The sequence below is a fragment of the Tursiops truncatus genome, chromosome 2 (genome assembly GCF_011762595.2).
Source record: "Tursiops truncatus isolate mTurTru1 chromosome 2, mTurTru1.mat.Y, whole genome shotgun sequence".
Classification (NCBI taxonomy): Eukaryota; Metazoa; Chordata; class Mammalia; order Artiodactyla; family Delphinidae; genus Tursiops; species Tursiops truncatus.
The window spans coordinates 11,619,066-11,646,623 of NC_047035.1; the positions used below are offsets into that span (position 1 = coordinate 11,619,066).

General features: G+C 56.3%; 1 protein-coding gene across 4 annotated transcripts in view; it reads left to right on the forward strand.

The window, feature by feature from the left end:
• The window catches only part of ITPK1 (inositol-tetrakisphosphate 1-kinase), a 163,994-nt gene that overhangs the window by 94,359 nt on the left and 42,077 nt on the right, over positions 1 to 27,558 (forward strand). For all 4 annotated transcript variants that reach the window (XM_033850693.2, XM_033850696.2, XM_033850694.2 and 1 more), the window contains one exon: positions 21,434 to 21,551. In XM_033850693.2, the coding sequence (XP_033706584.1) occupies positions 21,434 to 21,551 (118 nt within the window). The remainder of the gene's footprint in view (positions 1 to 21,433; positions 21,552 to 27,558) is intronic.

The following is a 27,558-nucleotide window of genomic DNA, read 5'->3' on the forward strand; positions in this document are numbered from 1 at the left end:
TAAAATGGGGTTGCTGCTAGGTCCTATTTCTTAAGGTGGGCAGGTGGCTGTGAGAAGTAAATGTCTTTGAGTATGTAGAAGTGTCTAATGTTTGCTGAGTTCTTACAGCTGCTCCCACCACTACTGCCTGTGTCATTACTTTCTTAGATAAAGGACTGGGAGTTAGGGAGCAACCAACCCTGGGGGGCCTCCCATCCCCTGCTCCCCGCAAGCACACCCACAGCCCACGGCGCAGGGCAGGTGGTGGCTGAGCACTGAAGGGGAACTTGGTCCCCTGTGTTCCTGTTCTTGTGCAGAGAAGGTTGGAGAGCATGTCAGGCGGCACGTGGGGACGTGCAGCTCCAAGGGTTTCAGCCACCGGCTGCGTTTCCCAGGGAGGTCTCGGCTGGGTCCCAGGAGTCTGTCCCACCCGGGGCACACACAGCAGCCGGCCCTCAGATGCCTGAGGTGACCTCAGGATAACCTTCCAGCCTCAGTATCTCCAGGATAAATACTGCCGTCTGTGCTTGAGCATGAAGCGGATATCTGCTAAGGCCGGGATGTTTCCTCTTTTGAGAAGAGCACGCTCCTTTGGGGAGAAGGGTGACAGGCTGCACTTTGCACAGGCCCCAAGAAGAGAGGAGAGGGGCAGGGGCCGGTGGAGAGAGGGACTGAGAGGTGCCAGGTGAGGCCTGCTCAGCAGCACGCAGGCCATCCTCCCGCCACGGGGCCCTGGGCTGTCGGCGCTGACCTGGTCTTCCCACCCTGCGTGAGATACGAGATTCAAGTTCAGAGCCAGGCCATAGAGTGACACTTGACCTTGACCGTGCCGTTGTTTTCAGATTTCTGTTTTAATATTTATTCTCGGGACATGAACAGGGAGGCACGGACTTAGGTGCGGGGAGGGGCCCAGGGTCAGCAGAGGCAGAGGGACATTCAGATTTCAGAGACTGGGAAGCAGGGCCCCGGGCTTGGGTTTGCAAAGCTGGCCTTTCTGCATTTTGTTGTAAGCAAACGGAGAAAGGTGGTTTGCCCCAGAAGGGGCTCAGCTCGAAGGGCCTTCACCAAAGGCGATACTCGGGTCCCTGGGGAAGTGGCTTGGGGCTGTGTGGGTCAAGATAGATGAGTTTCTGAGATGTTTCTGACAGCCCTAGAGCATTCCGCCCATGGGATGCTTCCATTAAACCTCCAGGACCCAGGGATGGACAGGAATTCTCAGAGCTGAGAGGTTATGCTTTTTTTCTGGCTGCCCTTGTGGACAGGTTGGGGGTTGTGTGTCTGGAGCTTATGCAGATCACTAAAGCTGGTTGCCATAGAAATCAACTCCCAAGCTGCCACCTCCCCCCGCCCCCCCACCGAAAGGAATATTGGCCTCGAGAGGGCTTGGCGTGGAGAATGATCAGGATGATTCAGTTGTTTTTCTGCGCCAAGGTTCTCGTGGAGCCGACGGCCTGGTGCCGCCGAGGCTCTGCCCGAGATTCAGTTTTCAGGGAACAGACCTGGACAGAGGCCCCCTGGGGTGGTGGGAGGGCTTCCTGGCCTCTAGAGCTGCTTCTTCAGGGGAGTGACCAGAACCTCCTCCCTGTGGCATCCAGGGCCAGCTGTCAGGTGTGGCCCGGGGGCCGAGGGGGTGGCCCTCCTGCTGCTGCCCCAGAATCGTTCGAAGTGTTATGGCGACTGTATTCCATGAGTCAGGTGGGGCTGTCTGGGTGGGTCTTCCTGGGGTTTCCCTGAATGAGCTCGGAAGGAGGAGGTTTGAGTCTAAACTGTCGCCTCTTCTCCCCATCTTCGTTAGCTGGAAGGATGTTAAGTGTCCCCCAGATGGTCCCTGGACCCCCTGTGTGACCACAGGGACAGCTTCCTCTGAAGTGGCACAGTGCTTGCTGAGCTCCGTCCACAGGAGCCCCCAGCCCGGAGGGGAGGCCTCGGGAAACCAGGAACTGCACTCGCAGACCCCAGGGTGATGCGCTAGGAGACGCGCAGACCTGATCCCCGCTCATCCTGACTAAAAACTCTTTCACACCTTTTCATTGCGATGATAGTGAAGACTGTAGCCTCTGACGTGGCCCGTGAGGCCTGCAGTCTGGCCGCGGCCTCCCTCCCCCCCTCCCCAGCCTCATCTTGTCCCACCCGCCCCTTCCTTGCCTTGCTGGCCCTCCTGCAGCAGCTGCTCAAGCTCTGAGCTCTTTTCCACCTCAGTGCCTTTGCACAGGACGTTCCCTTAATTGGAATTCGTCCCCACCCCCAGCTCTCAGCTCAGGTGTCCCTTCCTCAGGGATGTCTCTCTGATTACCTGACTTAGGACACATTCCCTGTCCCGGGCCCTTAAAACTTTGCACCTTTCCTTCCCTCTGTTTGGAAGTTTGTCATTCTCTACTGGTTGCTTCTGCCAGTCTCTCCATTTGGGGATTATAGCTCCGCAGGAGCAGAGATCACGTCTGCTTCAAGCTCCCCGGGTATCCCCTTTGCCGCACACAGTGCCTGGTACGTAGGAGACATGTCTACGTGTCTGTGAAGTGGAAGAGCGTCGTGAGTGCGGGGCTGGTGCAGGACGCCCGTGCGGGTCAGGGGAGGGAGAAAGTGGCTCCAGTGGGTAGCTGGGCGGGGGCGGGGAGGGCTCACGAGGCAGACAGCACCGCCTTTTGGGTGCATGTGGACCTCCCTTCGGATGTGGGGACCTGCAGGACCATAAGAGTGGAGAGAGTGCTTTTCACACCAGGCTGTGGGGCTTGGACTTTATCCTGAAGGCTCAGGGTGGGAGCGATAAGATCAGATTTAACTGGAACGAGAGGCCCTGCTTAGGAGGGGGAATTACCAGTGCAGGATGAACTCCGAGCAGTGGGGACACTGTGGTCATTGGAACCTGGCAGTTTTCTGAGATGGAGAGGGACTCATGCCATTGGAGGCTCAGCAGTGCCCCCTCCTCACTCCAGGGCCCCTGTGGTCCTGAGCGTTCCTTGCTCAGCCGTGACAGGCCAGCCTCTGAGCGGTCCGGCCCGGCCCTCCTGGGCCCGTGCAGGACGATGCTCTGCCCCCCTCACCTCTCGGGTCCCGTCAGCTGTTTGGTTGTATGAAGTGGATCTGGGAGGGTGCTCTTCCCTCGCCGCGGGGATGTCGGCAGAGAACGCACACTTTGCACGTTGGTTCTTCGTCATCATTACCTGAAAGGAAGTAGCATTTCAGTAGCCCAGCTCCCTACCCCCTACCCCTTATCCTTTTAAAAAACAAGTTTATTGAGATGCACATACCATACAATTCACTCTTTCAAAGTGTACCATCCAGTGGTTTTTAATGTATCCACAGATGTGTACAGCCATCACTACAGTCAGTTTTAGAACATTTTCATCACCTCAAAAAGAAACGCTGTACCCTTTAACTGTCACCCCGTGCCCACCCCAGCCGTAGACAACCACCACTTTCTGTCTCTATAGATTTCCCCGTTCTGGACTTTAATATGCATGGAATCATATAATACACCATCTTTCGGAATTCCCTGGTCGTCTAGTGGTTAGGACTCCACGCTTGCACTGCCGAGGGCACGGGTTCAGTCCTTGGTTGGGGAACTGAGATCCCACAGGCCACATGTAGAGGCCAAAAAAAAAAAAAAGACAATACCATCTTTTGTGACTGGTTTCTTTCCCACAGCATAATGTTTTTAAGGTTCATCCATGTTGTACCGTGGATCTGTGCTTCTTTCCTTTTCACGGCTGCATAATATTCCAGTGTATGGCTAGACCACACTGTGTCTGTCCAGTCATCAGCTGGTGGACATTCGGTGGTTTCTGTCTTTTGCCTGTTATGAAGAACGCTGTTGGAAACATTCATGCGCATGGTTTTTTTTTTTTTTTTATTTTGCGGTACGCGGGCCTCTCACTGTTGTGGCCTCTCCCGTTGCGGAGCGCAGGCTCCGGACGCGCAGGCTCAGCGGCCATGGCTCACGGGCCCAGCCGCTCTGCGGCATGTGGGATCTTCCCAGACTGGAGCACGAACCCGTGTCCCCTGCATCGGCAGGCGGACTCTCAACCACTGCGCCACCAGGGAAGCCCTCATGCGCATGTTTTTATGCGTACGTGTGTTTTCATTTCTCTGGGGTATACACCCAGGAGTGGAATTGCTGGGGCCGGTGGTCGGTTGAGGAACCGCCAGACTATTTTCCCTGGTGGCTGTACCATTTTAGATCCCCACCGCATATAAAGGTTCCAGTCTTTCTACATCCTTGCCAACACGTATCTGACTTTGATTTTCGCCATCCTAGTGGGCGTGCAATGGTATCTTGTAGTTTTGAATTGGTTTAAAATTTCTCCGGCAGCCAATGATGTCAAGCATTTTTCTGCGTGTCTGTCGAACACTTGTATATCTTCCTTGGAGCCCTCCTTATACTCTGTGTGCAAATGTCTAGAGCCCTCAGATTTGCCTTTTTCCTCCTCCAGATTGTTGGGCGCCCACAGCAGGGTGGTTAGGAGCGCTGATAACTGGAGCCCTTGCCTGGCCTCAGAGCTGGCCTCCCCACTGCTTGCTGGCTGGCCTTTGGCATGTGCTCAGTTCCCTCATCTATAAAAAGTGGACAGCCATCGTCCACACCTCCCAGGACTGTGGGGGGACTGAGTATGTTAACACATGTCCAGCCCTCAGAGCACTGGTGATCCTCGAGGCGTGAGTTGAGAATCTGCTGGGGCCCGGCCCTGGGGCAGGAAGCGGGCCCGCATGTGGCCCGCCGCTCCCTGGCGGTGTAGCTGCAGGCTCCAGTGTCCTCCTGAGATGCTGGAGGACGTCGGAGGGGGTGACTTTCAAGACCCCTCCCTCTCCATTCTGTGGGGACTGGCTCGGCCGCGCCGCAGTAACGAGCAGCTCCCGGGACCCAGCACAGGCCTCCTCCTGCCCTGTGCCGCACACCCTCCGAGGGCTGGCTGAGCTCTGCTGCACGTCTGGGACCCGGATGACGGGCAGCTGCTGACGGGTCCTGGTGGCCGAGGGAAGAGACCTCAGTGAAGCTCGTCCTGGCTCTTAGCTTCTGCCCCAAAGTGACACAAGCTGGGGACTCCTAACATTTCAGTGGCCACACGGGTCCTCCAGGCAGGGATCAGGGAAGTAGGAGCCGCCTGCAGGCCGGGGAGCCGAACATGGTGAACAGCAATACACAGGGCCCTTTTCTTCTAAAAAATAAAAAGGACGCTTCAACAAGTTAACATGCAGGATGCCCTCGGCCCCGAGTGCGTGCAAGCGTTCACCACTCTTACTGTTAGCGCCTGGCGTGTGAGAACACGTGTAAAACACTCTGCCCAGCTGGAGCCCTTAGTGACCACTCAGTTGTGTCAGCTTGTTCTCATACCATGACGATAGTCCAGCAGCCTTATCTGTGACTGTCGGTTGCAGCCAACTTGAGAGTGCTTAGAGAAGTCAGTGAGACAGTGATTATGAAAGTGTCCCCAAGTGAGAGCTGTGCTCTGTGACAGGGGGGTGGGAACATGGACTGTCCTTAGAGCAGGGCCGGGTGGCCTTCAGGGGGACTTTGGATACTGTGCCTGGCTCCACTGCTCAACAGCTCACCCACCTGGGCCTCGGTTTCCCCACCTGCCATGCCAGGAACACACCAGGATGCCAGCAGAAGACGGTGGCATTGAGAGCAGTGGTACCCAACCCCAAAGGCCATTGCCGTGAACAGCGGTGATCACCTCCAAGATCACAGCTCCGTTTTACTCCGAGACCCCTCTGGCTCCGAAATGATTTCACAGCTGTGTTGACTCAAACCCTGTCGACCTCAGATGTTTACTGAGCAGCTGTCAGCATGGGGCTCTGTACTGTGTGCTGTAGGCGCAGAGGGCAAGGAGAAGAAACAACAGTTTTTGTTGTTGGAGGCTTTCTAATCTGATTAAGAAGATGACGTCTAAACCTATCAAAAGTTAAGTGAGTTTGTCTGTCTTGGGGGCAGTGCCTGGTGGCAGGTGGGCCTTCTGGACGGGGGTCAGAGCCCTGAGCACCAGGGAATGATTCAGGCCGTCACCATGGAGCCACGGGAGAGGCCACCGTTTCCCGAGCACATCCCAAGTGGCCCTCTCTGTCTTGGGCACTCCACATCTTGTATCTGTCTCATTGGATGCTTATATATCAATCCATGGGAAAAATGGAATCACTTCCCCATTTTTTAGGTGACAAAACTGAGGCCCAAGGAAGTTAGATCACTTGCCTACAGCCAATCAGTAAGAAGGTGGCTGTGCTCTTTTCAGATATGCTTCAGAGGGGCTTTGGCCGGCAGCGGACGGACCCCTGGAGGATTGAGAGCCAGTGATTCCCGGTCCCTGTCTAGCATTGCTCTGACATCGGTGGTGCCACACCATGATAAAATGTTGGCCGGCAGAGGCCAGGGGAGGCAGAGCTGGGCAGATCTGGTGGCCCTGGCCCGAGGACAGATCCTGTCCCGGGAGGCTGTGAGGTCAGCCTCCCCATGACTGCTGCCCTGGGTCACGAGGCCCCTCCTCCCGTGGCGGAAGTGGCCGCACAGTCCACCCATTGTGCGTCCAGGCCAGGCCAGCGGGCAGTGGCTGTGAGTCTCTCATTCTGCCCCAGGGAGCTTGGGGCCATTTAGGGCCATTGAGTGTCTGCAGGGCCTTTCCCTGTGGCGGGGGAGGCCAGCCCCCCAGGAAGACGCACAGCTTTATGACCCTGCCTGTTACCTGCCCAGAGCAGAGATGGACTTTGTACAGCACTGGGTGGGGCGGTGGGAGGGACGGCCACGCGAAAGCCGGAGCTCACCCGGCGCGCTGGCCGTGGTCCCTCTGTGTGTGTGCGTGGACAGTCACCATTTCACAGCTCAGGGTTGCAGGTCTTCTGGGTTTTAGAAATACTCATGTTTGCTACTAATACATTTTCCCAAAGTCATAGGGAAAACTTGTGTATACACATTTCAGGGTTCCTTAGTTCGGCCCTGTGGACGTGTTGGGCTCCTCGAGTACCAGTATCTGGGTTTTGGAGATTGGGAACCCCCACCAAGAGGTCTGTAGTCCCGTGGGTTCTTTATTTCAGGAACATCTACGGCAGGAAGGTGTCTTCCACTCTCCTCCTGGCCTCTTTGGGGCCATGACTTCCTGACTTGCTTCTGTGCCACCCATGTGGTCTGTGTGCCCACGATAAAGGCCCCTGTGGTTTCTTTTGACTTTGTGTAATAAATCACAAAGTCTCTCACCAGCCAAGAGTAAAGCTGCTCTGGTGGGCCACGGGCTGGGCCTCCGCTGACCTCCGTCCTCTGGAGACGGACAGAGTGAGCCACGAGGACCTTCTGTGAGCCCCTCCCACGCTGGCCGGGGTCCATGCCCCCTGCCTCAGGCCTCACACACTCTCTGGCTTCTAGCCCCTGACCTGGCCAGTATCTCGCAGTCTCTCCATTGGTCCATGAGATCATTCGTCAGATAACCACTGTGTCATTCATTCCACAAGTCTTAATTGAGCACTTGCTGAGTGCCAGGAATCCTAAAAGACATCGCAGATACAAAAAATAAGACAGGTCAGGTGGATGCAGCCCTTTCCCCACGGAGTGTGTGTGTGTGAGTGAGTGTGTGGGTGGGTGGGTGTGAGTGAGGGTATGTGTGGGTGTGAGTGTGTGTGTGTGAGTGTGTGTGTGTGAGAGTGTGTGTGTGTGTGTGTGTGTGTTGCTATAGGGGAGGCAGGGTTGATGCTAAGAAAACACAAGTAAATGGAGGAAAAGCACCGTAGTCTCCATTTACGGTAAGTTCTAGGAAGAAGAAAAATCAAGACCTGTGATAACAGGGAGGGTGTTATCACCTCTCTGAGGAGGTGACACTTGAGCCAGGCCTAAAAGGCCTAGTGAGCAGGGGGAGGGAGTGAAGCAGGCGAGGGGGCTACGTCTGCCAGGCCCCTTGGCGAGACGGGCGCAGAGGCCTGCGGGCCTGGAATGGGCTGGTGCAGCTGAGCGCAGCAGCGGCGGGAGAATGCGGACCGAGGGTGCGCTGGCTGCCACTTCGAAGAGGGCTGAGGGTGTGCAGCAGGAAGCGAGACAGTTGTCGCAGCACTAGGGGTCATTGCCAGGGTCACGGCCGGCAGCAGTAGCTGTCTCTGTTCTCTGTTCTGCTGCAGCCAGAGGCTGGGAAGGCGGGGTGGCCTCGTGCAGGGGTGAGGCCCCCAGGCCTCCCCCGGCCCAAGTGGCCCCGCGTCCCAGAGTTCAGCGGCACACTGCGAACTCTGCTGTGGCTCCAGACGGCTCCTCTCTCCCCGCGAGCGACGCTGGGGTGCCCCAAGTCCTGGCTGTAGCCTTGCTCACCCAGCAGGGCAGGAGCGGGCGCCTGCGCTTGCTCTGGGAACTGGGAGTCTGACTCCGGCTGGAGGGCTGTGGCCCCGGCTGGGCGGGCAGAGCGGCCTGTGGCCGGGGTCCTGGGAAGCAGCCTGAAGGCAGGGGCCACGCCCCAGGCTCACCTGGACAGGTGTGTGGAGAAGGCGCACATGGTTAAGACGGGTGCTTAAGGAGTGAGGGGCTGCTGCTGACCCGGGGCGGAACCGAGCTGCTGGGACCAGGCAGCCCCTGTCCACTTCTCACTTCGCTCAGCTGTTGGCTGCGACACCTGGTCACATAACCACTGGGACCCCCTCCGGTCCCGACAGTGACCCCTGAGTGGAAAGGCCAGCCTGTCCTGGTTTAGTGTCAGCCGTTGAGGAGATGCCTTCTCCTGGCTGGCACCCAGCCCCGCAGATCCCTCCCCAGGCCCGGAGGTGTGTGGCCGAGGTCTCTGTTTGCCTGAGGACCTGAGCAGTGCCGTGGCAGTGTGACAGGGCATGTGACATTTGTCAGGTGCTCAGCCTGGCCGGGCACCCTGCCAGCCTCCCGCTGACGGGAGGTGGAGCACACGTAAGTTTGGTGCTGAGGTCTGGGGACAGAAAGGGAGGTATTGTTCTCGTCGGGGGCCTGGAAGCGGGGGAGAAGGTGTTTGTTGTCTCAGATGGTAAAGTGTTCCGTTTCCTCCCCGCCCCCTCTTCCTCAGCATTCGGGGTTACACTTTGATGGGATTGCTTTTCTTCATGGACTTATTGTGAGCTCTGTCAACCACAGTGTGTCGTCCCCACGGGGACCCCGGTTTTCTCTCCTAGATGGCTGAGCGAGGTGCGTGTCACCGCAGACCGTCTGGGAAGATGACTCAGGCAGATGGACAGTCGTGGGTGGCATCCGGCCTGGAGATGGGATGGGGGTGCCCGTGACCCGGGCACACTGGGGCGGGTGTGCAAGTCACACACCCAGGATGCTGGGGCCCAGCCCCGCCTCCACAGGTGCTCTGCTTCCCTCCCCCCACCCCCCAGCTGGAAGGGGTTTCCCTCTGCTCCGTCAGTGGCGCAGATCGCATCCAGTTCATTCTAGAGCCTGGCGCCTGGGTGCTCCAACCTCTTCTTGTCTCTTCTGAACCCCTGGTTCTGTGACTTTTGTTCACCCGCAGGGACAGTGGGGCGTTATTGCTGGTGTTCTGCTCCCAGGAAGCTCCCCAAATGCTCCAGTGTTTCTCCCACCTTCTGCCCCCGGGACAGTGAGTTTAACCAGCCTATTCATGCACTGTGGTTCTGCTGGATTCCGTAGGCATGGCCTTGCCCGTGTCCCCTCCGTCTGGCTCTCTGCCGTCTGACGTAGGTAACACATGCACATGCAGCAAATTCAAGGAGCCTTTTCCCACCCCTGCTGCCCGTCCAGCGCATCCCCGTGTTGGGGGCAGCCGTGGTTGCAGCAGCCTAGAGCCTTTTTAGGTGAGTTCCAGGTACAGGAGCAAAGACGGTCTTCCCGTCCTCACACAAAGCCATTATTCTGCGTGATCTTTCTTGGAAATGATTTCATATCAGTCTTTCCCTCATGCTGCCTTATTCTTTTTAATGGCTGCATAGTATTCTATTCAATGGCCTTAAATCCTTTTCTTAACCATTTCTCTCCTGATAGACACTTAGGACATTTCTGATCATGTTTCGGAAACATGCTGCAGCGGTTAAGTATCTTTGTACCTATATCTTTGTGTGCACGTGTATGGAATTATGTGGGATAAATACCTAGAAATAGAAATGCTGAATTTATGTAGTCTTAATTTTGGCTGTTGCCCAATTTCTCTCCATAGACGTTGGGCCAATAACACTCCCTCCAAGCAAGTGCTGGCCCATGTCCCACCACTTTGGGAGGTGTTTCTAATCGGTTGAATTTGGCCAAGTTGCAGAGAATCGGAGAGTGCCGGGACCCTAGCCATCACCTCCTCATCCTGTTGTTTCTTTCCGTGGGGCACCCAGGGCCCTGGGAGGGGCAGTGTCTGGGCCACCTTGCTGCTGTCTGGTGCTCGTGCACACCCTGCCTTTCTCCTCTGCACTCCCTGTGCTGCAGGGGCCTGACCACCCGGGCCTGAGCTCGTGGGTTTAAATAACGGGCCTGAAGAGCAGGATGGGCTGAGGGGCAGATTGCATCGTCCTTTTCCCTTCAGCAGCTCTGCCGGATCAGAGACAGTATCGTGCCAAAGGTCAGGCGGCATCTCTGTCCTTCCTGAGCTGCGAAGCCCGGCACACGTGCCCCCAAGGCCGGCACTGCGCCTGACGCGCTGCCCAGGCCTCGTCCCTTCCAAGCTTGGCCCCTTAGCCTTGCACACCTCTAGACACGTCACCGCCAAACTCAGAGCTGGCTCGTCACTCCCCGCCTCAGGACCCTGTTGCTTTAGGATCAAGTCCAAGCCCCTTGGCTGGTCTGTCTCCAGCTGCCTCTCCCGCCTGTCTTCACCTACGTCCACCTGGCCACGCGGGCCCCTCCCCCCATGCCTCTGCCTTTGGAACGTCTTTTCACGCGTCCCATGCCTGTGACCCTTTGTGGCTCAAGGTCATTGGCTTCCAGAAACCCTCTCTCCCCTCCTCTTCCCCGCTCTCCCACCCGCTCCCCCACGTGGCAACCCTGCCCTACTCTGTTATCACCAGTCACCCCCGCATCTCTGTCCACTTACGAGCCCCCAGTGAGGGTGGGTGGAATGTGGCCGCTCTGAGGCTGAAGAGGTGACCCCCTCCCTCCCAAACACACAGACACACCCATCACGGGCTCTCACCCTCCCTGGTCTCATGGTGTTTGGGAGGCCTCAGGCTGGGAGCACAGACACCTGAGATCTCTCTGGAATACAAACGAGGGTTGGTTAAGACCAAGGCATCTGCTGGGTGGGGAAGCCCAGCTCTCGCTGGGAGCCATTCGAGGAGAGTTAGAGAAGCGGCAGTAGGTGAGGACAAGCCGTCTAACCTGCCAGGCTGAGTCTGAGGGCTGGAGAGTCATCTGGTGACTGCAAAGCACAGTCTCAGAGTGTGTATGGGCTTGGTTGGGCTAGTGAGTGGGTGTCTGTCCCCGACATGGAGCCATTATCTGTCACTCGTGCGCCCGTCCTCTGGCCTTCTTCCCTCTGCTGTGTCCTACCCCCTGCCAAGTTGTCCTGTGCAGTCGCAGTGCTGTGCACCTGCGTGAGGGCAGCAGGCCCTGGGCTCCCATGTAGCAGTCTGGCTCCATCAGGCCCAAAGAGCTTTCTTTCTTTGTTTATCATGTCACAGAATCAAAGAATCCTAGAACTTAAAAGTCAGAAAGGATGTTAAAAATACATTATTCTGACTCTCTTGTTTATAGACGAGAAAACTGAGATACAAATAACTTGTGACCTTGAGAAGCGCACATGAAGTTAATGGTGATTCCAGGACTTGAACCCAGATTTCTAGACTCTGCCTTTGCCTTAACTTTCACAGTGCCTCAGGGTCCTGGTGCTGGGGTCTGGACTACCCTGGTGCTGCAGCTGGCCTGAAAGGGGTGGTCTGCCAGTGATTGGAAGGCAGAAGCCTTGGCTGGCTGGCTGTCAGGGACAGTTACACAGGTTGCACACTGAACAGCTCAGTAGGCTGCAGACGGCTCCCTGTGTGGCTGGACTCAGCGGTCCTGCCCCTAGTATGTACCGGATGGTGCCACAACCTTCTCTTGGCTCGTGGGAGCCTGCTCTCAAGGTTTAGCCGCAGGAATCTCCAGGCGCAGCCGTATGCCAGATCCGGCTGCCTCTTTAGACCCTCAGCCTATGATTCTTGAACAGCCACGGGTGGCAGGGTTTAGCTAGGGCTGTGGCTGCCTGGCGCACTGTTACATCAAGGCTCTGGGGCCTAGTGTGCATTCCTCAGGACTGTCCATGGTGTGTGGTTTTCTGTGAGCTCTAATGAACAGGCAGGTATTCTGAGTGGTGCCAGGAAGGCTTTGACTCAGAGACATTAGGTCCTGGCCTCAGTTGATTACAGGCTTCGGTGGTCTGCCCAGAAGATTTGTTAGTTGTCCACCCGGAAAACTCTGCTCAGCCCGGCTCATGACCTCATCCTCACCTGCGGCTGCCCTCCCAGCGACCGGTCTCGCTCTCGGCAGAAGCATATACTGTGCCTCTGAAGGTGGGATCGCTGGCGACACTGCTGCAGTGTTAATCCTCCCTCCACGGGGCCCATTCCTTCACCCAGCAGTGTCCACAGCGGCCCTTCTGTGCGTCGGGCACGCGTCCTTCCCTTGACGCCACGCGGATCCTCCTCCCAGAGGCCGCTGTGGACTCCGGCGTCCGGCCATGCCATTTGTGTGCTCTCCTAAGAAGTGTCTGTCTTCAGTTGTGTTAGTTTGTCTTGATCCCAGATTGGGGACAGATGCAGACTGGCCCAGTGTGGTGGTCCCTGGGGGCCTTTGAGTGAAGAGTGAAGCGGGATGCAGACCCTGGGGTGATGGGGGAAGCAGGTGGGCTGCAGCCTTTCCTTTTTTTTGCTTTTCCTTGTGCTGCCACCAGACGCAGTGTGCCTGGCCTCACGGGCTGAACCACCAGGCTAAAGGCCTTTAGGCTAAAGACTTGGCCTGGCAGAACATGAGAAAGGCTTACTTTTTTCCCTTTTAACATAAGTTTTAAAAGAAGGTTTTTAGATCTGAGAAAATGTAAATTTTTTTCACGTCACAAAATTATTTGGTGACACCAAGATTCTAAGATTCTAAGGCGTCTGATTCCCAGTATAGTTTTCATTCCACTAAACCTCCATGACTTGGTGCTTAAGGAAAGGTTCAGCATCACCACATGGTAACTGTGTGCCCACGTAAAAGTACCCAGTCTTTTTTGTTTTATGTAAATAAGTAGCTAATGGAAAATTAAAAAAAAATTTTTTTTTAAAGAATGAACCTGAGTGATCCTGGCTAGCGCTAGAATTGAGATGTTTTTTTTTTACCCAGGTTTGCTATGCCTGTTTCACTGACTAGAAACTAGAGGGCTCTGGAGCCAGATGGTGTGGGTTCAGGTCCCATCCTGGCTGCCTCCTAGCTGGGGGAGCCTGGGCAAGGTACTGAGGTTCTCTGAGCCTGAGTTTCTCTGTCTATCAAATGGGGCTGCTAATAGGACTTAATATATAGGGTTGTTGTGAGGAATATAGTGTCAGTTGCTGCAAGGTGTAGGACATCGTCCTGCACTTGGTGAGCATTTAGGAAAAGTTAGCTGCTATCATTATTACTGTTGTAATTATCAATAATAGTAACACATCCTAGCATCTTGCCAGGACCTCCATCATGGTGTCAAGACTTGAGGAACTAGAAGCTTCCCGGCTTTCACCTCCCACTCGGTGTGGAAGGAGCTCATTAAAAGGCCAGCCTTTGTGCCATCAGCTGAACGCTCTGGGTGCCGGTCATGCTCTCAGGAAGAGCCAGAAGGAGTGAGATTCTGCTGAGTAAGCCCAAGGTCACCCCCTTTCCTGTGAAAGCCCCCACGAGTCATTTTTAACAGCTACAGGAAGTCATTTGAGTTCTTCCTCAGCACGCGCCTGGTGGCTGAGTGTTAACTGAAACACCCTGATTCATGGGCTTCTGGGAACCTTCTTGGAGAGTTCTGTGCGTGGTGTGTGGGGTTCATCTTGAGTGCCCATGCTTCTCTACTTCTAGAACCAAGTGATAATCAGGATTCTGAAGTCCCATTGGGGTATTTAGCACAAAAGGTGGTTGTAATTCCCAAGTGATCGCCGCCGTGATCGGTGGTGGTGGCTCCCAGGGCCGTGGAGGTGGTCGCGGTGGAATTGGGCCCCGTTTTCCACTTTATTTATTTATTTTTTTGTGGTACGCGGGCCTCTCACTGCTGTGGGCTCTCCCGTTGCGGAGCACAGGCTCCGGACGCGCAGGCTCAGCGGCCATGGCTCACGGGCCCAGCCACTCCGCGGCATGTGGGATCTTCCCGGACCGGGGCACGAACCCGCGTCCCCTGCATCGGCAGACGGACTCTCAACCACTGCACCACCAGGGAAAGGCCCCGTTTTCCACTTTTGATCCACTCCACATGGGAGGCTGGAGTCCCGGACCGGGTAAGCACAAGGCAGGCCACACTGCAGAGCAGGGACTGCAACCCAGAGCCTTGCTGTTTAGTCCAGTGCTTGCTTTCTCTCCGTGCCCACCTTTTTTTTTTTTTTTTTAAATTGAAGTATAATATATACAGAGAAAAGTGCATATTGTGAATAGCTTGATGAATTTTTGCTACACACAGATACACCGTGTACCGAGCACCCGATGAAGCAGTAGAGCAGTGCCGCTCCCCTGAGCCCGGCCCAGCCCAGCCCTGCCTGGCTCTGCCCTGCCCTTTTCCTCTCCTTCCTCAGCCTTGGGCAGTGGGCTCCCTTCCTAGTCCCAGTGCAGAGCTCCTGTCCTGCCCCGTGACATTCTCTTCCCGGGGTGGGGAACAGGGCCACTGGAGGGAAGGAAGCCAGTTACCAAAACAAGAGATGGACTTTCTCCAATAAACTGGGCGCCGTCAATTCCCTATTCCATGAATGGCTTCCAACCTGGTCCCACCCCCCGCCACTGGTCCTGGCCAGCAGGATTTTGGTGAAATTCTCCCTCCAGGCTGCAGGTTAACGCGCAGAATGCTTGGCAGGGAGCCGGTGCTGAGCTCACCCAGCCCTGCACGCGCCCCTTGGTAGCATTCGCCGTCCTGTTCCCTGCCCTGCCTCCGCCGGAGATTGACAGCACCCCAAGAACAGGGCATCAGGCTTGCTCCTGCTCTGGGGCTTGCATAAGCGCCTGCTGGATGTGAACCCACGAAGCCATCTTTCAAACAACCGGCCACCCAGAGACCCAGTAGGAGACTCTGCTCGTTCGTGGGAGGTCCAGGCAGCTCCCAGCCTCTCCATCCTCCTCCCACCGCTGGCCCCAGGCTTCGGTCCTCTGTTTCCTATTCTAGACCTGCTCTACTGAGTTGTGGACAGATGAGGACTGAAGCTTACAGAGGCCCCACATAGCAAGTGGGGAAAGCAGGAATTTACGCGGGTCTGGCGGCCTCCAACTCCTTCCTACGCGTGAGACCTCTTCCCAGCAATGGCCTTCACTTGGCAGAAGAGGAAGCTGAGACCCAGAGAGGAGACGGGGCTCCCAGCACTCTGTGTGGTGGCCCTTCCTCCATCCTAGCTCGTCTTCCTCCAGAGGCGTAGATTTCCAGAGCCGTCCATCAAACCTGAATTCCCAGTCCTGCCGTCGGGGTTAGAGGCTAGGCTGTGCCCGGCTGGGCTCTCAGGGGCACACGGCCCAGCAGGCAGCCTTCCAGCTGCTGGGTCCCGAGCGTGATGAGGTGAGGCCGTGCCCGGGCACTCCCTCGCTCCAGAGCACCAGGTCCAAGGCAGGTGGCATCCTGGGCCCGCATAAGCGCCTGCTGTTAATGCTGTGGCCGGTTTACCTATTTTTTCTTGCTTGTACTTTTGGTATCATGCCTAAGAAACCATCGTCTAATCCAAGGTCACAGAGATTTACACCAGTGTGTTCTTCTAAGAGATTTATAGTTTTAGCTCTTACCTCATAGGATTTTTATGTTAAAAGAAATAGTACTTGCCCACCCCTTTACCCAGTGGCGTGCGTGTAGCCAGTCCTGGGTAAATGGTAGCTGCTGCTATTCTAAATTATTATCAATTATGATTATTTATTATCATCTTTACCATGAGTAACTCTCATTGTGTTTCCCATCTGGGTGGCGGCCTCCTGCTCCTTCCTGAAAGATAGTGTTGCTGTTCGGACTCATTTCTGGCACAATTGTGGGTGCAGGGAGTTGAAGAAAGGGAGGACCTCATTACTTTCCCCACTCCCTCCATTTCCCCCCAAACTTTTTGTTTTGGGAAATTTAAAAATGCTTGAGAGGATGCTGCAATGCACTCCCCGTACGTCACCCAGCTTCACGAGTCAGCAGCTCGTGGCCGCTGTGCTTTCACCTGTGCCTCACCTACTTCTTCTTCTTCTTTTTTTTTTTTTTTTTGCGGTATGCGGGCCTCTCACTGTTGTGGCCTCTCCCGTTGCGGAGCACAGGCTCCGGACGCGCAGGCTCAGCGGCCATGGCTCACGGGCCCAGCCGCTCCGCGGCACGTGGGATCTTCCCGGACCGGGGCACGAACCCGTGTCCCCTGCAGGCGGACTCTCAACCACTGCGCCACCAGGGAAGCCCCCTCACCTACTTCTTTCCCTGTGCCTGAGGATCCGGGGGGTGGACACTGGGTGCCTTTCCTGCTTCCCTGTGAGGAGCGGGCTGGCCAGCTGCAGCTGGGCTCTGTCAGGACCTGAGCTGTCTGTAGAGGGTTGCTCGCTGCAGCCTCGGCTGCCCTGGGCCGGGGATCGTGTCATGCTCTGGTTGCTCCCCGCAAGTGCAGAGGTGGCCCGCCCCCCTGTCTGCCAGACAGCGGGCTCAGAGATCTTAGGTCGGGTTGGGCCCTAAGGGTCTGTGTGCTGTAGAACCATGAGAATCCTTTTTGCTTTTGGATCTACCAACTCTTCTCTTTTTTTTTTTTTCTTTCTTTCTTTTTTCAAAATTTATTTTGGCTGCACCGTGCAGCTTTCAGGATCTCAGTTCCCCAACCAGGGATCGAACCGGGGCCATGGCCGTGAAAGAGCTGAGTCCTGGGGCTTCCCTGGTGGCGCGGTGGTTGAGAGTCTGCCTGCTCATGCAGGGGACACGGGTTCGAGCCCTGGTCTGGGAGGATCCCACATGCCGTGGAGCAACTACGCCCGTGAGCCATGGCCGCTGAGCCTGCACGTCTGGAGCCTGTGCTCTGCAACGAGAGAGGCCACGATGGTGAGAGGCCCGCGCACTGCGATGAAGAGTGGCCTCCGCTTGCCCCAACTAGAGAAAGCCCTCGCAGAGAAACGAAGACCCAACACAGCAAAAAAATAAAATTAATTAATTAATAAATTCCTACCCCCAACACCTTAAAAAAAAAAAGAGCGAGCTGAGTCCTAACCATTAGACCACCAGGGAACTCCCACTACCAGCTCTTTTCATATCTGTCACTGTCATCTCGTTGTCCATGGCAGCTCCCTGAGATAGGTTTTATTCACAATGTACGTTTACACACAGGAAATGAAATGTCAGAGATTAATTCCAGTTTCTTCTTCACAGACATAAGGTGGCAGAGGCAGGATTTGAACTTGGGACTCCCACCTGCATTTTTCTATTAGCTGAGAGCAAATCCTTGTGTCCCACTCCTTCTCCTTTCCTGGCCATACATGGAACTGCAGAGGAAATGGTATCTCTCATGTTCATCTCGGTTCATCTCTCATTCGGCTCAGATTCTCAGTGGCGAAAACTTGACCCCTGCCCACTCCTCCCCAGCCCAGCAGAGGGCCCGGTGCCCCCTCTTGGTGTCATCACCCCATGGGCCTTCGGGGGCGGGGGCACCTGGCCCATCTGTGCTCCTTTGTCAGTATTCTCTAGACTTCTTCCTGGCCCTGCTGATCCCGAGCTATATATCTCTGCGTTGCCCTTGCTTTAGCTGCTTAAAGCCAGACTCTTCCTTGTTAACTTCCAGGATCCCTTTCTAGGTGTTTCGAGGCAGGCTGTCTAACAGAACATGTGTTTACCGTTTGCCATGGAGACGGTTTGGGCCTTTCTTCCTCGAGTGGTGATAAAACGGTAACAGGGCGCTCACCCTTCCAGCAATTTGTTTGGCAATTCTAAGAGACCTGTGGAAAATGCATGAAGCCTGCGATACAATAGATAAACTGAAAGGCTCGGAAGAAAACCCGCTTGAGGATAATGGGGCGATTGGAAAAACTCTTTCTTTGCCCTCTCCGTCCTCGTCCCAAAAGAGATCATGTTTAGGAATAATTCCTCTGTTAATTCTGATGCTTTCATCCCGGGTCAAAAGCTTGTTGGTGCCTGCTTGTCACATCTTCCCTCCTTTGGTTTCTTCTAGCTTCTTTGGCTTCAATTCACGTCTTAATGAGTCTGAGTTCTCTCAATAAAGGCCGCTGCCCTAATGCACAAAAGTGGAACCAGAACCAGCTTTGTGTTGTCTGCCAACCATGTGAACATTCTTCTCGGTACTGCGGTGGGGACATCTGAGGGCGGGTCGTGGTGTACTGGACCTCGGTGGCTGGGGGAGAATTGGGCCAGCCCGTCGAAGCAACGTCTCTGATGTCGCCTTCCTTTTGAAGGAAAGCAGTGAGCTTGTGTGTGTCCCTGCCATTACCTGTAATGCCTCTACCGGTGGCTGCCCGTCCTGTTCTAGAACAGCCCCATGTGTGTGGCCTTGAAGTGTGTCTCCTAAACACTAATCCTAGGTTTCTCCAACTTATACTCGCAACTCACAGACAAGGAAACCAAGACGAGAGAAACCCAATGGCTCACCCGAGGTGACAGCAGAAGGTGATCACAGCGGGAGACTGGGTTTCTTCTTTTCTTTCTTTCTTTTTTTTTTTTTTTGCAGTACGCGGGCCTCTCATTGTTGTGGCCTCTCCCGTTGCGGAGCACGGGCTCCGGACGCGCAGGCTCAGCGGCCATGGCTCACGGGCCCAGCCGCTCCGCGGCATCTTCCCGGACCGGGGCACGAACCCGTGTCCCCTGCATCGGCAGGTGGACTCTCAACCACTGCGCCACCAGGGAAGCCCTGAGACTGGGTTTCTTGACTCTCAGTCCCTTGTTCTTCCCTCTGAACTGCACTGCTTCCTGGCAGTGGGTGGTGAGGGCATTGCAGTGCTTTCAATTCATAGCCCAGAACGTGAATTCATTGGCCAGATCCGGTAGGGGAAAACCTAGAAGGCTGTCATTCGTCCAGTGTTGTTTGCACCCTGCACGATGCCCTGAGCGCTGTGGATGCTGTGAAGTTTGTTGAGTGGATGCCCTTTTAACATGAGGACATTAACATGATTTCGGTCGTATATGTCGATCTTGGTGTCTCATGAACGACATGCTCTTGTGGCAGTGTAGATCTGGTTCAAAGGAACAAGCTCCGGTAAAGGAATAGTGCCGATGGGGAGAGTTGCCTCTGGGGAGCCCACAGCAGAGAGGTTCGGTACCCTGAAGTGAGGCTGTAGGAGAGAGAACCTATCCAAGTTATATCCTTGGATAGACCTTCCTTACAGACATCTCTCACCTCGTTCCCACGTCCCCTGGGGGTGCCAGACGTGGGCCCTCCTGCATCAGCTGCCTGCTTGTTCTGTACGAGCAGGGCAGCGGGCCAGGCTCTCAGGAGGAGGAGGAAGTCGCGAAGGCAGCTTCTGTTCTGCATTTGGGTCTGCAGATGCACGTGCTGGGAGAGGACCTTCTGCGGCGAGAGCGTGTAGGCCCTGTGGCGTTTATAGGTGTGAGGAGGGGAAGAAGGCCTCCCCAGATGCGTGCACTGGCCACCCCTCAGGGACGGAGACTTCTTTTAAACATCCAGAGAAAAAGACACCAATAAGCTCATAACCAGCTACTTTGGTATGAAACATAAGCAGGAACAGATTTCAGAGAGGTAGATATGAATCTCTGGCTTTTGTGTTGAGAGCTCTTAAAAATGATTACTAGGAACCAAAATAGGTTCACCGGGGAAAAAAAATCCCAAATGGAGCATTCTTTTTTCTGATAAGGTTTACTAGAAGAGAAGCATTATGGCTTTTGCTCCTGGCCTCTGCTGACCTCGCTGACAGATCTTGTGGAATGGGCGGGGAGGGGTGAATTAAGCTGGTGTATTTATTCCCTGGGGCTCCCGTAACAAAGTACCACAAACTAAGTGGCCTAAAACAACAGACATTCATTCTCTCACGGTTAAGGAGGCTGGAAGTCTAAAATCAAGGTGTCTGCAGGATTGGTTCCTTCTGGAGACTGAGGGGGAATCTGCTGGTGGCCGGTGGTCCTTGGCCATCCTTGCCTTGTAGCTGAGCTCGGTCACCGTCTTCATCTTCCCACAGCCTCCTCCCTGTGTGTCTCTGTGTCCAGATTTTCCTCGTCTTGAAGATACCGGTCAATGGATGAGGGTCCATCCTAATCCTGTATAACCGCATGTTAACTCGATTCCATCTGTAAGGACATTTCCAAATAAGGTCATGTTCACAGGGACCCGGGGTTAGGACTTGAACAGATCCGGGGATGGGTGTGCACAGTTCAACCCACAGTAACAACAGCAGCTAGTGAATGGCCTTCCCTACACCCAGCCTTGTCTCTGAGCCCCTCTCCTGTTCCAGCATCCCCCATTTGTGTCCATAGAACCATGGAGTTTTAGAGCCGGGGGATGGTCTCATTTACTGTCTTCCCGACAGTCTGCTCTAGCCCCCTGTTGTGACTTGGAGTTCTTGGAGTCACAGAGGTGTCTCCTGGCGGCCCAAGGTCCCTGAGTTCTTTTCCTGGACACATCTTGCTCTGTCTTCTGTTGAATTACACTGCAAATAATGGTTTCTTGTTCCTCATGTGCCTTAACGTTATTTCCCCAAGAAGATTGTAACTTCCTTAAAGACTAACCTTATCGTAGTTCTGCTTGCATTTCCATGGTCTACCATGAAGCTCCTGGGTATTAATAAGCACTTACTGGAGGGAGCACCTGCGGGCCGGGTGGCTGCCCCATGGCGAGTGTCTCATCACCTTCCCACAGACCTACTGAATCCTGGCGTCCCCCTCTCCCCAGCCCTGCCTCAGAACCCTTCTCAGCGCAGGGTGCTGGCCGCTCATTGAGCAAAATCCCGCCGTGGAGCAGATCGGGTTTTAGGTGAGGCTTTATCCAGGAGTTGAACCAGCTGACCAGAACCGAGTTGTTCTCCTTTTCTCGGCTCTGTTTTCTCACTTTGGGCTCCATCAGCTCTCTCTCCTTCAGATCCCAGGATGACTGCTCCCAGCTGCCCGGTCTCCCAGCTTCCTCTTGTCCTCAGGGAGGGACAGTGCTCCTGTCCCAGCATTTCCAACAACAGCGCTGAGCCTGCCTCTGATTGAATGGACTCGGGTCACATGTCCTCTCCTGAGCCGGCAGCCCCAGGAGGTGGAACGTGCTGATTGGCCTGACCAAAGTCACGTGATCCCGGTGGGGCTGAGTGGGTAGAGGCCGTTTCCTGAGACCAGGTGTTGCCTCAGCCAGAGGTCAGGGCTGGTGGGGGGATGGAGAACAGAGACGGATGTGGGGATGGCGCGCGGGATGCAGTCTTGCTTGTCACCCTCGTTTCAGCGTCAGTCTTCCCTCTCTAACCGGAAGGAGTGTTCTTTCCTCTCAGGAATACATTGATGCCCACCCTGAGACCATTGTCCTGGACCCCCTTCCCGCCATCAGAACCCTGCTTGACCGGTCCAAGTCCTATGAGCTCATCCGGAAGATCGAGGCCTACATGAAAGGTACGGACGTGAGTGGCTCAGCCTCCGTGGCAGTCGGCCCAGCTCGTGGACACAAGGTGGTCGTTGCGTGGGGTGGGAGGAGGGACGGGGGTCCGGTCTTTTTAAGCACTTTGACACAGGAAGCAGCTGTACGTTCTGGGGAGGGCCTTTCCTTCTCCCTCTGTGGCCAGCAGAGTTAGGAAGTAAAAGTCCTAGGGTGCTGTCTTTGGGAGACTGGCTCCAACCACTTCAAGTTTTGTTGTCTTAAACCCACGGGTGCTGATGAAGTATCCAGATAAGACAGTGGTTAGAGAGCAGAAGTGCGTGTAGAATAGCTCAGCGGCAGGCGGGCGCGTGGAGTTACGTAACCGGGCAAAAGAGACAAACAGAGAAATTGAAGGGCCTTTGATCAAACACATGGAGATATGTAATGTGGCGGCTGGACCTTGCGGGGTACGCTCTGTTCTCGCAGGCGGGAGCCCCCCTCTCAGCTGCAGGAGCGTCTCCTGCCAGCTGCGGGCCCCTGCCCCTGAAGACTCATCCTCCCCACGTCCCAGGGCAGGGCAGCTCCAGAGAAGTCAGGCTGCCTTTCCAAGGTGTTTGTTTATGTGAGAAGGGCTTTTTGGAAAGATTCACGTTCACAGTAACCTCCTAGCTCTGCCCCCTGGTCCAGGCGTTCCCTGCTGAGAGTTCTTGTTTCACTTTAAGAGAAAGTGCTTTGCCTGGGCCTTGGGGCTGCGTGAGAATCCATCCTAGAGGCAGGAGAGGCAGCCCTTGTTCCTGCCATCCAGGCCACATGTGTGTGACCTAAAGGGGCTGCCTTGAGCCCTGACCTGGATGGTGACTTGGCCCAGGTGTTGTTCACGTGATGGTTGGACCAGTGGGTGCTTTGACTCACAGGACCAGCATGGGGATAATGAGTGCAGGATTTACTGGGTACGTGCTGTGTGCCCAGCACCGGGCTCAGCCTTCTTCTTACAGTCTCTCTTCTGGTGCTTCTTTATAAAGGTGGGCCAGACCATCCGTCCTCCCTGTTTTGCACAGGAGGCTCTGAGAGGTTAACAGGTATGCCAGCATCACCCAAGCCTGTAAGCTGCAGAGCTAGAATCTAGCCACGTCTCTCTGACTCAAGCTCCCCAGCTCCTAACCCCTAAGCTTGACTTTCATGTCCATAGTCAGAGGGCCCCGGATCTAGCAAGCACCTGGCGTGGATGCAGTCATGGACCCTGGTCAGGAGAATTGGTGAGTGCTTGGTTCTCTAAGGAACCTGCCCTGTGCAAGAGCTGGCTGGTGGACCTGGCTGTCCTGGAAGAGGTCTTGAGGCATTTTGCCCTGGGCGCCTGGCCGTCACCAGGAGACAACATGGACATGACATTCTTGGGGGGCCCCAAAGCAGGCAGCGTTTTTCAGCATGCCAGCATCCTCCCATCCTTGGGTCTGGAGTGGTCAGTGACCGTGTCAGCTTCCGTTCCCTTTGCATTCCTTCCCTGGGTTGAACCAGAACCCCCAGATGAGAAGGAAGATCTATAGTGATGTTTTGGCGGAACATTGGTTCTGGAAAGGAAATCCACCTTTTCCCAGGAAGTGTGTGTGTTAGATGCCAACTATCTGCGAAGGGACAGGAGATGACAGTATGGGGTCACCCAGGAGTGGGAGCCACTGTTCCTGCTCAGCACTTTACCCTGGAAAGCGCTGAGGCATCTGGATTGGATCTTGGAATCTGTCTCCATTTTCATGGGTAGAGAACCAGGGCTGGGATCAAGGGTGAGCTCAGGCCTAGAGCGTGAGCATGCGTGTTCAGCGGGCTGGACTGCAGGGCGCACAGGCAGCAGGGTTGTCGCTGGGGGGTGAGTACTGAGGGGGCGAAAGCCTCCCAGACAGGGCGGGGGTGTGAGTGAAGCAGGGAGGGAGCTGAAGTGGGGTGCTTGTGTGGACTTGCAGACCATCGGTCAGAGGGGGGACTTCGAACACCTTGGGCAGTTGGGAACTCCATTCGAGAGCAGCCTTTGAAGGTATGGGAGCTGGTGAGTGAGGAGATGAGAGTACATTTCAGACAGGCAGTGCAGACGCGGCCTAGAGGTAGATTTTGATGGTCGTTACTGTTGTGAGGGTGACCTCCCACCCAGCCACAGGTGTGAGGGGCTGGTGACTGGCCCCCAGCGGGGACACAGACAGACCCCACTCAGCTCCAACCCAGCTGAGGTCAGCTCAGGGGCTGCCTGCTAGGGGGCCCAGTGAGAACTTGTTGACCAAACTCTCAAGACCGGCTTGGTCCTGGGCCAGCAGGAATTGTGTGGGTGGGCCGTGACCGCTGCACCCTGGGCTTTCCTTATCGTGCACGCCGAGCCGGGCTGGTATTCTTCCAGGAGCGCAGGCAGAGGCTGGGACTTCCTGGAGCCTTTTCCTGCCCACCCGGGGCGGTACATGCGGAAGCACTACTGGCTCCCACCTCCCATCCTCCCAGAGGCCAGACTGCTCGGTGCAGATACAGAGAACCTGCTCTGGGAAGCGCATCCCTGGCGCTCCCCTGCCGCACTCCTGCGATTCCTGGAGGCTCGCAGCCCTGTTAGTCCTGCTGTAAAGGGCCGTAATTACCCTTTCAGCTCCTCAGGTACAGCAGTCCAGGTGACACCACTTTTGTGTTTGGAGAAGGGGCTTGGCAGAAACTCCTGGAGCTGTCGCCACCCCTGTGCCAGCGTGGCTCTCCCTGTCCTCAGAGAGCCTTGATGGCTGCACAGAAGACAGCGCAGTGGGCGAGGCTGCTGCAGGGAGGTGACAGGGCTCCCTGCTCTGCACTGGGGGTGGGCTGGTGGGCTCTGACACATGGGGAGGGTCTCCCGGGGCTAACAGGCAGAGCCCTTGGACCGAGGGTCCACGCTCGGGCCATGCATCGCTGCACAGAGCATCAGCTGTGGGGGACAGGTGAGGCCTGCTACCCGGAGCTTCCAGCCTCACCTGTCTGAGGACCTGGGCGGCTCTGTGTGGTTGGTGCCATCTCAGTTCCACGCTCCCAGAGCTTATCTTTTCCTAATTCAGAGCCTGGAGGGGAGGCAGGGTCCTTCCAGCTGCAGACGTGTCAGCCTGAAACCCGCTGACAAAGTTGCTGCCATAGCAGAGACCTGGAGGGTGGATGAAATGAGATGGACTTCGCTTCTCTCTCGCGTAAAAGCCCAGAGGAAGGCTGGCCGGTGCTGGCGAGTGACGGCGGGGACCTAGGCTTCCCCCAGCTCGTTGTTCTTCTGGCGTGGCCCCCCTGGTCCGAGGTGGTGCTGAAACTCTCATCACCACATCTACAGTCTAGACATTAGGATGGAGAGGGGACTAAGAAAAAGGGAGCAAAGGGAAACAGCCCTGGGTATCTTCTAAGGAAAAATTCTGGAAGCTACAGTGATGTTCTTTCATACCTCAGTGGTCAGAACCGAGTTACAAACTGAGCTGCAAGGGAATCGGGGAAAGTGGTCTTTGTTCTGGCAGCCACGTGGCCAGCTGACATTTGGGAGCCCCGTCACCACGGCAGAACAGGGAGGATGAGTTTGGGGCACAACTAGCTGTCCGCCTTCCCCTCCGGGGAGTGGGTTCCTGCCTGCGGCATCCATGGGTGGATGGCTCTTGGAATGACCTTTCCCCTTCCAGCTGGCCAGGGTGGGTGGCCTCAGCAGCACGTTCCTTCCACATAACAGCTCATACGACATGAGGTCAGTAGGCTGACGGAGTGATCCACCCAGAGTGCCTGGGCCCCAGGTTTCCCTAACAGGTGATTGCTTCTGGGCGGGGCTGCACCCACACCCTTTAGCCAGAGGCAGAGATGGCACTAAACCTGGATCCAGTTCAAACCAAGTACAGGAGCCTCCCAGAAGTTGAACACTGCCTGCTGCCGGCTTGCGGGGAGCGGGAGGCTGCGTCACCAGCCGAGATTGCTGGACACGCATCTGCAGGCCTCTTCTCTCGTGGGCACCTGCTTTCCGCATAGGGCCGGGGTTTTGAGGTGGAAGCCCCGAGACCAAGGCCCGGCTCTGCCGCCCTAGGACAAGTGATCCTGGGCAAGGCTCTAGCCGACTCCCGAACTGGCCGGAGCGATGGGCGAGAAAGCCGGGCTGTGATTGGAGATTGTGGGTTTGTGTCCTTGGCCCTGGGGGCAGCAGGTGGTGGAGGGTCTCAGGCCACAGGGCAAAGGGCTCAGAGGCCCTTCCAAGACGGCTGCCGATGAGGTGTGGCTGCCCCGGCAGCTCCCACACATGCGCTCTGGGGGTGACAGATGGCCGTCCGGACGCCGGGCCTCCCTGGGGACGGGGGGTGCACACCGCAGATCGAGCGCCTCTGCCTGTGGTTTTCTGGGAGTTTAATCAGGGCTCAGCTTGCAGGCCGTTTGGAGGCTGGATTGAAATGAGTAATCCAGACACCAAGCAAAGAGAAAACGACACTCCGCAGAGCCTGGGAGACACGATCCCCGCACAGCAGCCGCCGCGGGGTGGGGGTGTGTGGTCGAGTCGGGGGGTCTCACTCAGAGGTGGGGGCCGGCTGTCTGCCCTTGGTGAGCTGCGGAGGGCCGTGGGTGGGAGAGGAGAGAGCGGGAGGGGCCTTGGAGTCAAGGCCTGGGCCCCAGGTCCGCCCGTGTCCCCAGTGTTGTGGTGCCTGCAGGTCACCGTTCCTCTAGGGCCGCTTTGTCAGCGCTCAGGGGGCACCCCGACTGCATGCCAAGCACTGTGTTAGCTGGTTTAATCCTCACCATGACCCTGTGAGACGGGCGGTACTGTCACCACCCCGTAGCGGTGCGGATGCTGTATCCATTGAATCTAGTTGGTTAAGGCCGCAGAGCTACTAGGGGCAGAGCTGGGGTTTGAACCCACGCCATCTGGGTGGGTTCTTAGCCAGTGGTTCCCGAATCCGGCTCCTGGCCTGACAAGGAGGGGTCGAGGCCACAATGGATGCAGTGTGGGCTCCGGCCCTGCTGCTCTTGCTCCGCCAGCTGGCACTGCCCCCGGGTGCCCTCTGCTGTCCAGGCGATGGCATTGTCCAGACAAGATCCCTGCTTCAGTCATGGAGTCTCTGCCCCGTGTGGTTATTGAGGAAACAAAAGTCCTGTCCCTTTTGAGAACAGCGGTACATTGTAATGGAAGAGAGCAGGCTTCGGCCCTGACAAGCCTGGGCTGAAATCTCAGCCCCACTGGTGCGGCCTGGGCAGTCACTGGCCCTCTCGGAGTCGTTTGCTCATCTATGATGCGCGGTTATCATCACCTCGGGGCAGGTGTGGGGAAGGTCTGGCCCTGTCCACTGTAGCAGGTGTGGCCCAGAGTTGGGCGCCCGGTGCTCTCAGCTCCTCCCCTTCGTCCCACAGGATGCCCTGGGTTTGGGTGGGAGGCACGTGGCCGAAGCTGGTAGTTAGTAGCAGGGCCTGGAGTCTCGGAGGACAAAGAGGAGAGGGGTGTAGCCCCCCGAGTCAGGATTAGCTTCCAGCTCCGATCTTGTGCAGGAGGCTGGAGTTTTGGAGTAACCCACCAGGACGGTGCTTCGCACACCTGTCGGGTGGGCCTGTGAGGAGTTGGCCCCTGTGGCACCTACCGGCCCTGGGGCTCCCCGGGTGTCAGCCTGCCCACATCACGGGGCCGAGGGGTCAGGTGTGAGGGAGGACCGGCACCAGGCCAGGCCTGGACACACTGCCGGAGCGGGTGGCCACGGAAGAGGCTCGGGCCCCGTGGGCTGACAGGGAGGCGGGGGCCTTTGCCTGGGTGCTCCGTGCCTGATTCCACTCCAGGACTTTGGGGCGTTTGGGAGAAACATTGTCCTCGTTCCCACGTGAGCCACTTCCAGCCATGCAGGCAGAGACCCCGCGTCCAGATGGAGGTGCGGGGTCTGCAGAGCAGGGTGGTAGTGGAGCACCGCCTGTCGGCCAGGCCGAGGTGGGCCCCGTGTCAACGTTAGGAGGCAGCTGGTCCTGAACCTGGCCCTGCCCCGGGGCCTGAGTCAGTCCTGAGCCCTGGCGAGTCTCCCATCTGTCACCTGCACGGAGGAGGTAAACGCCCTCGCCCAG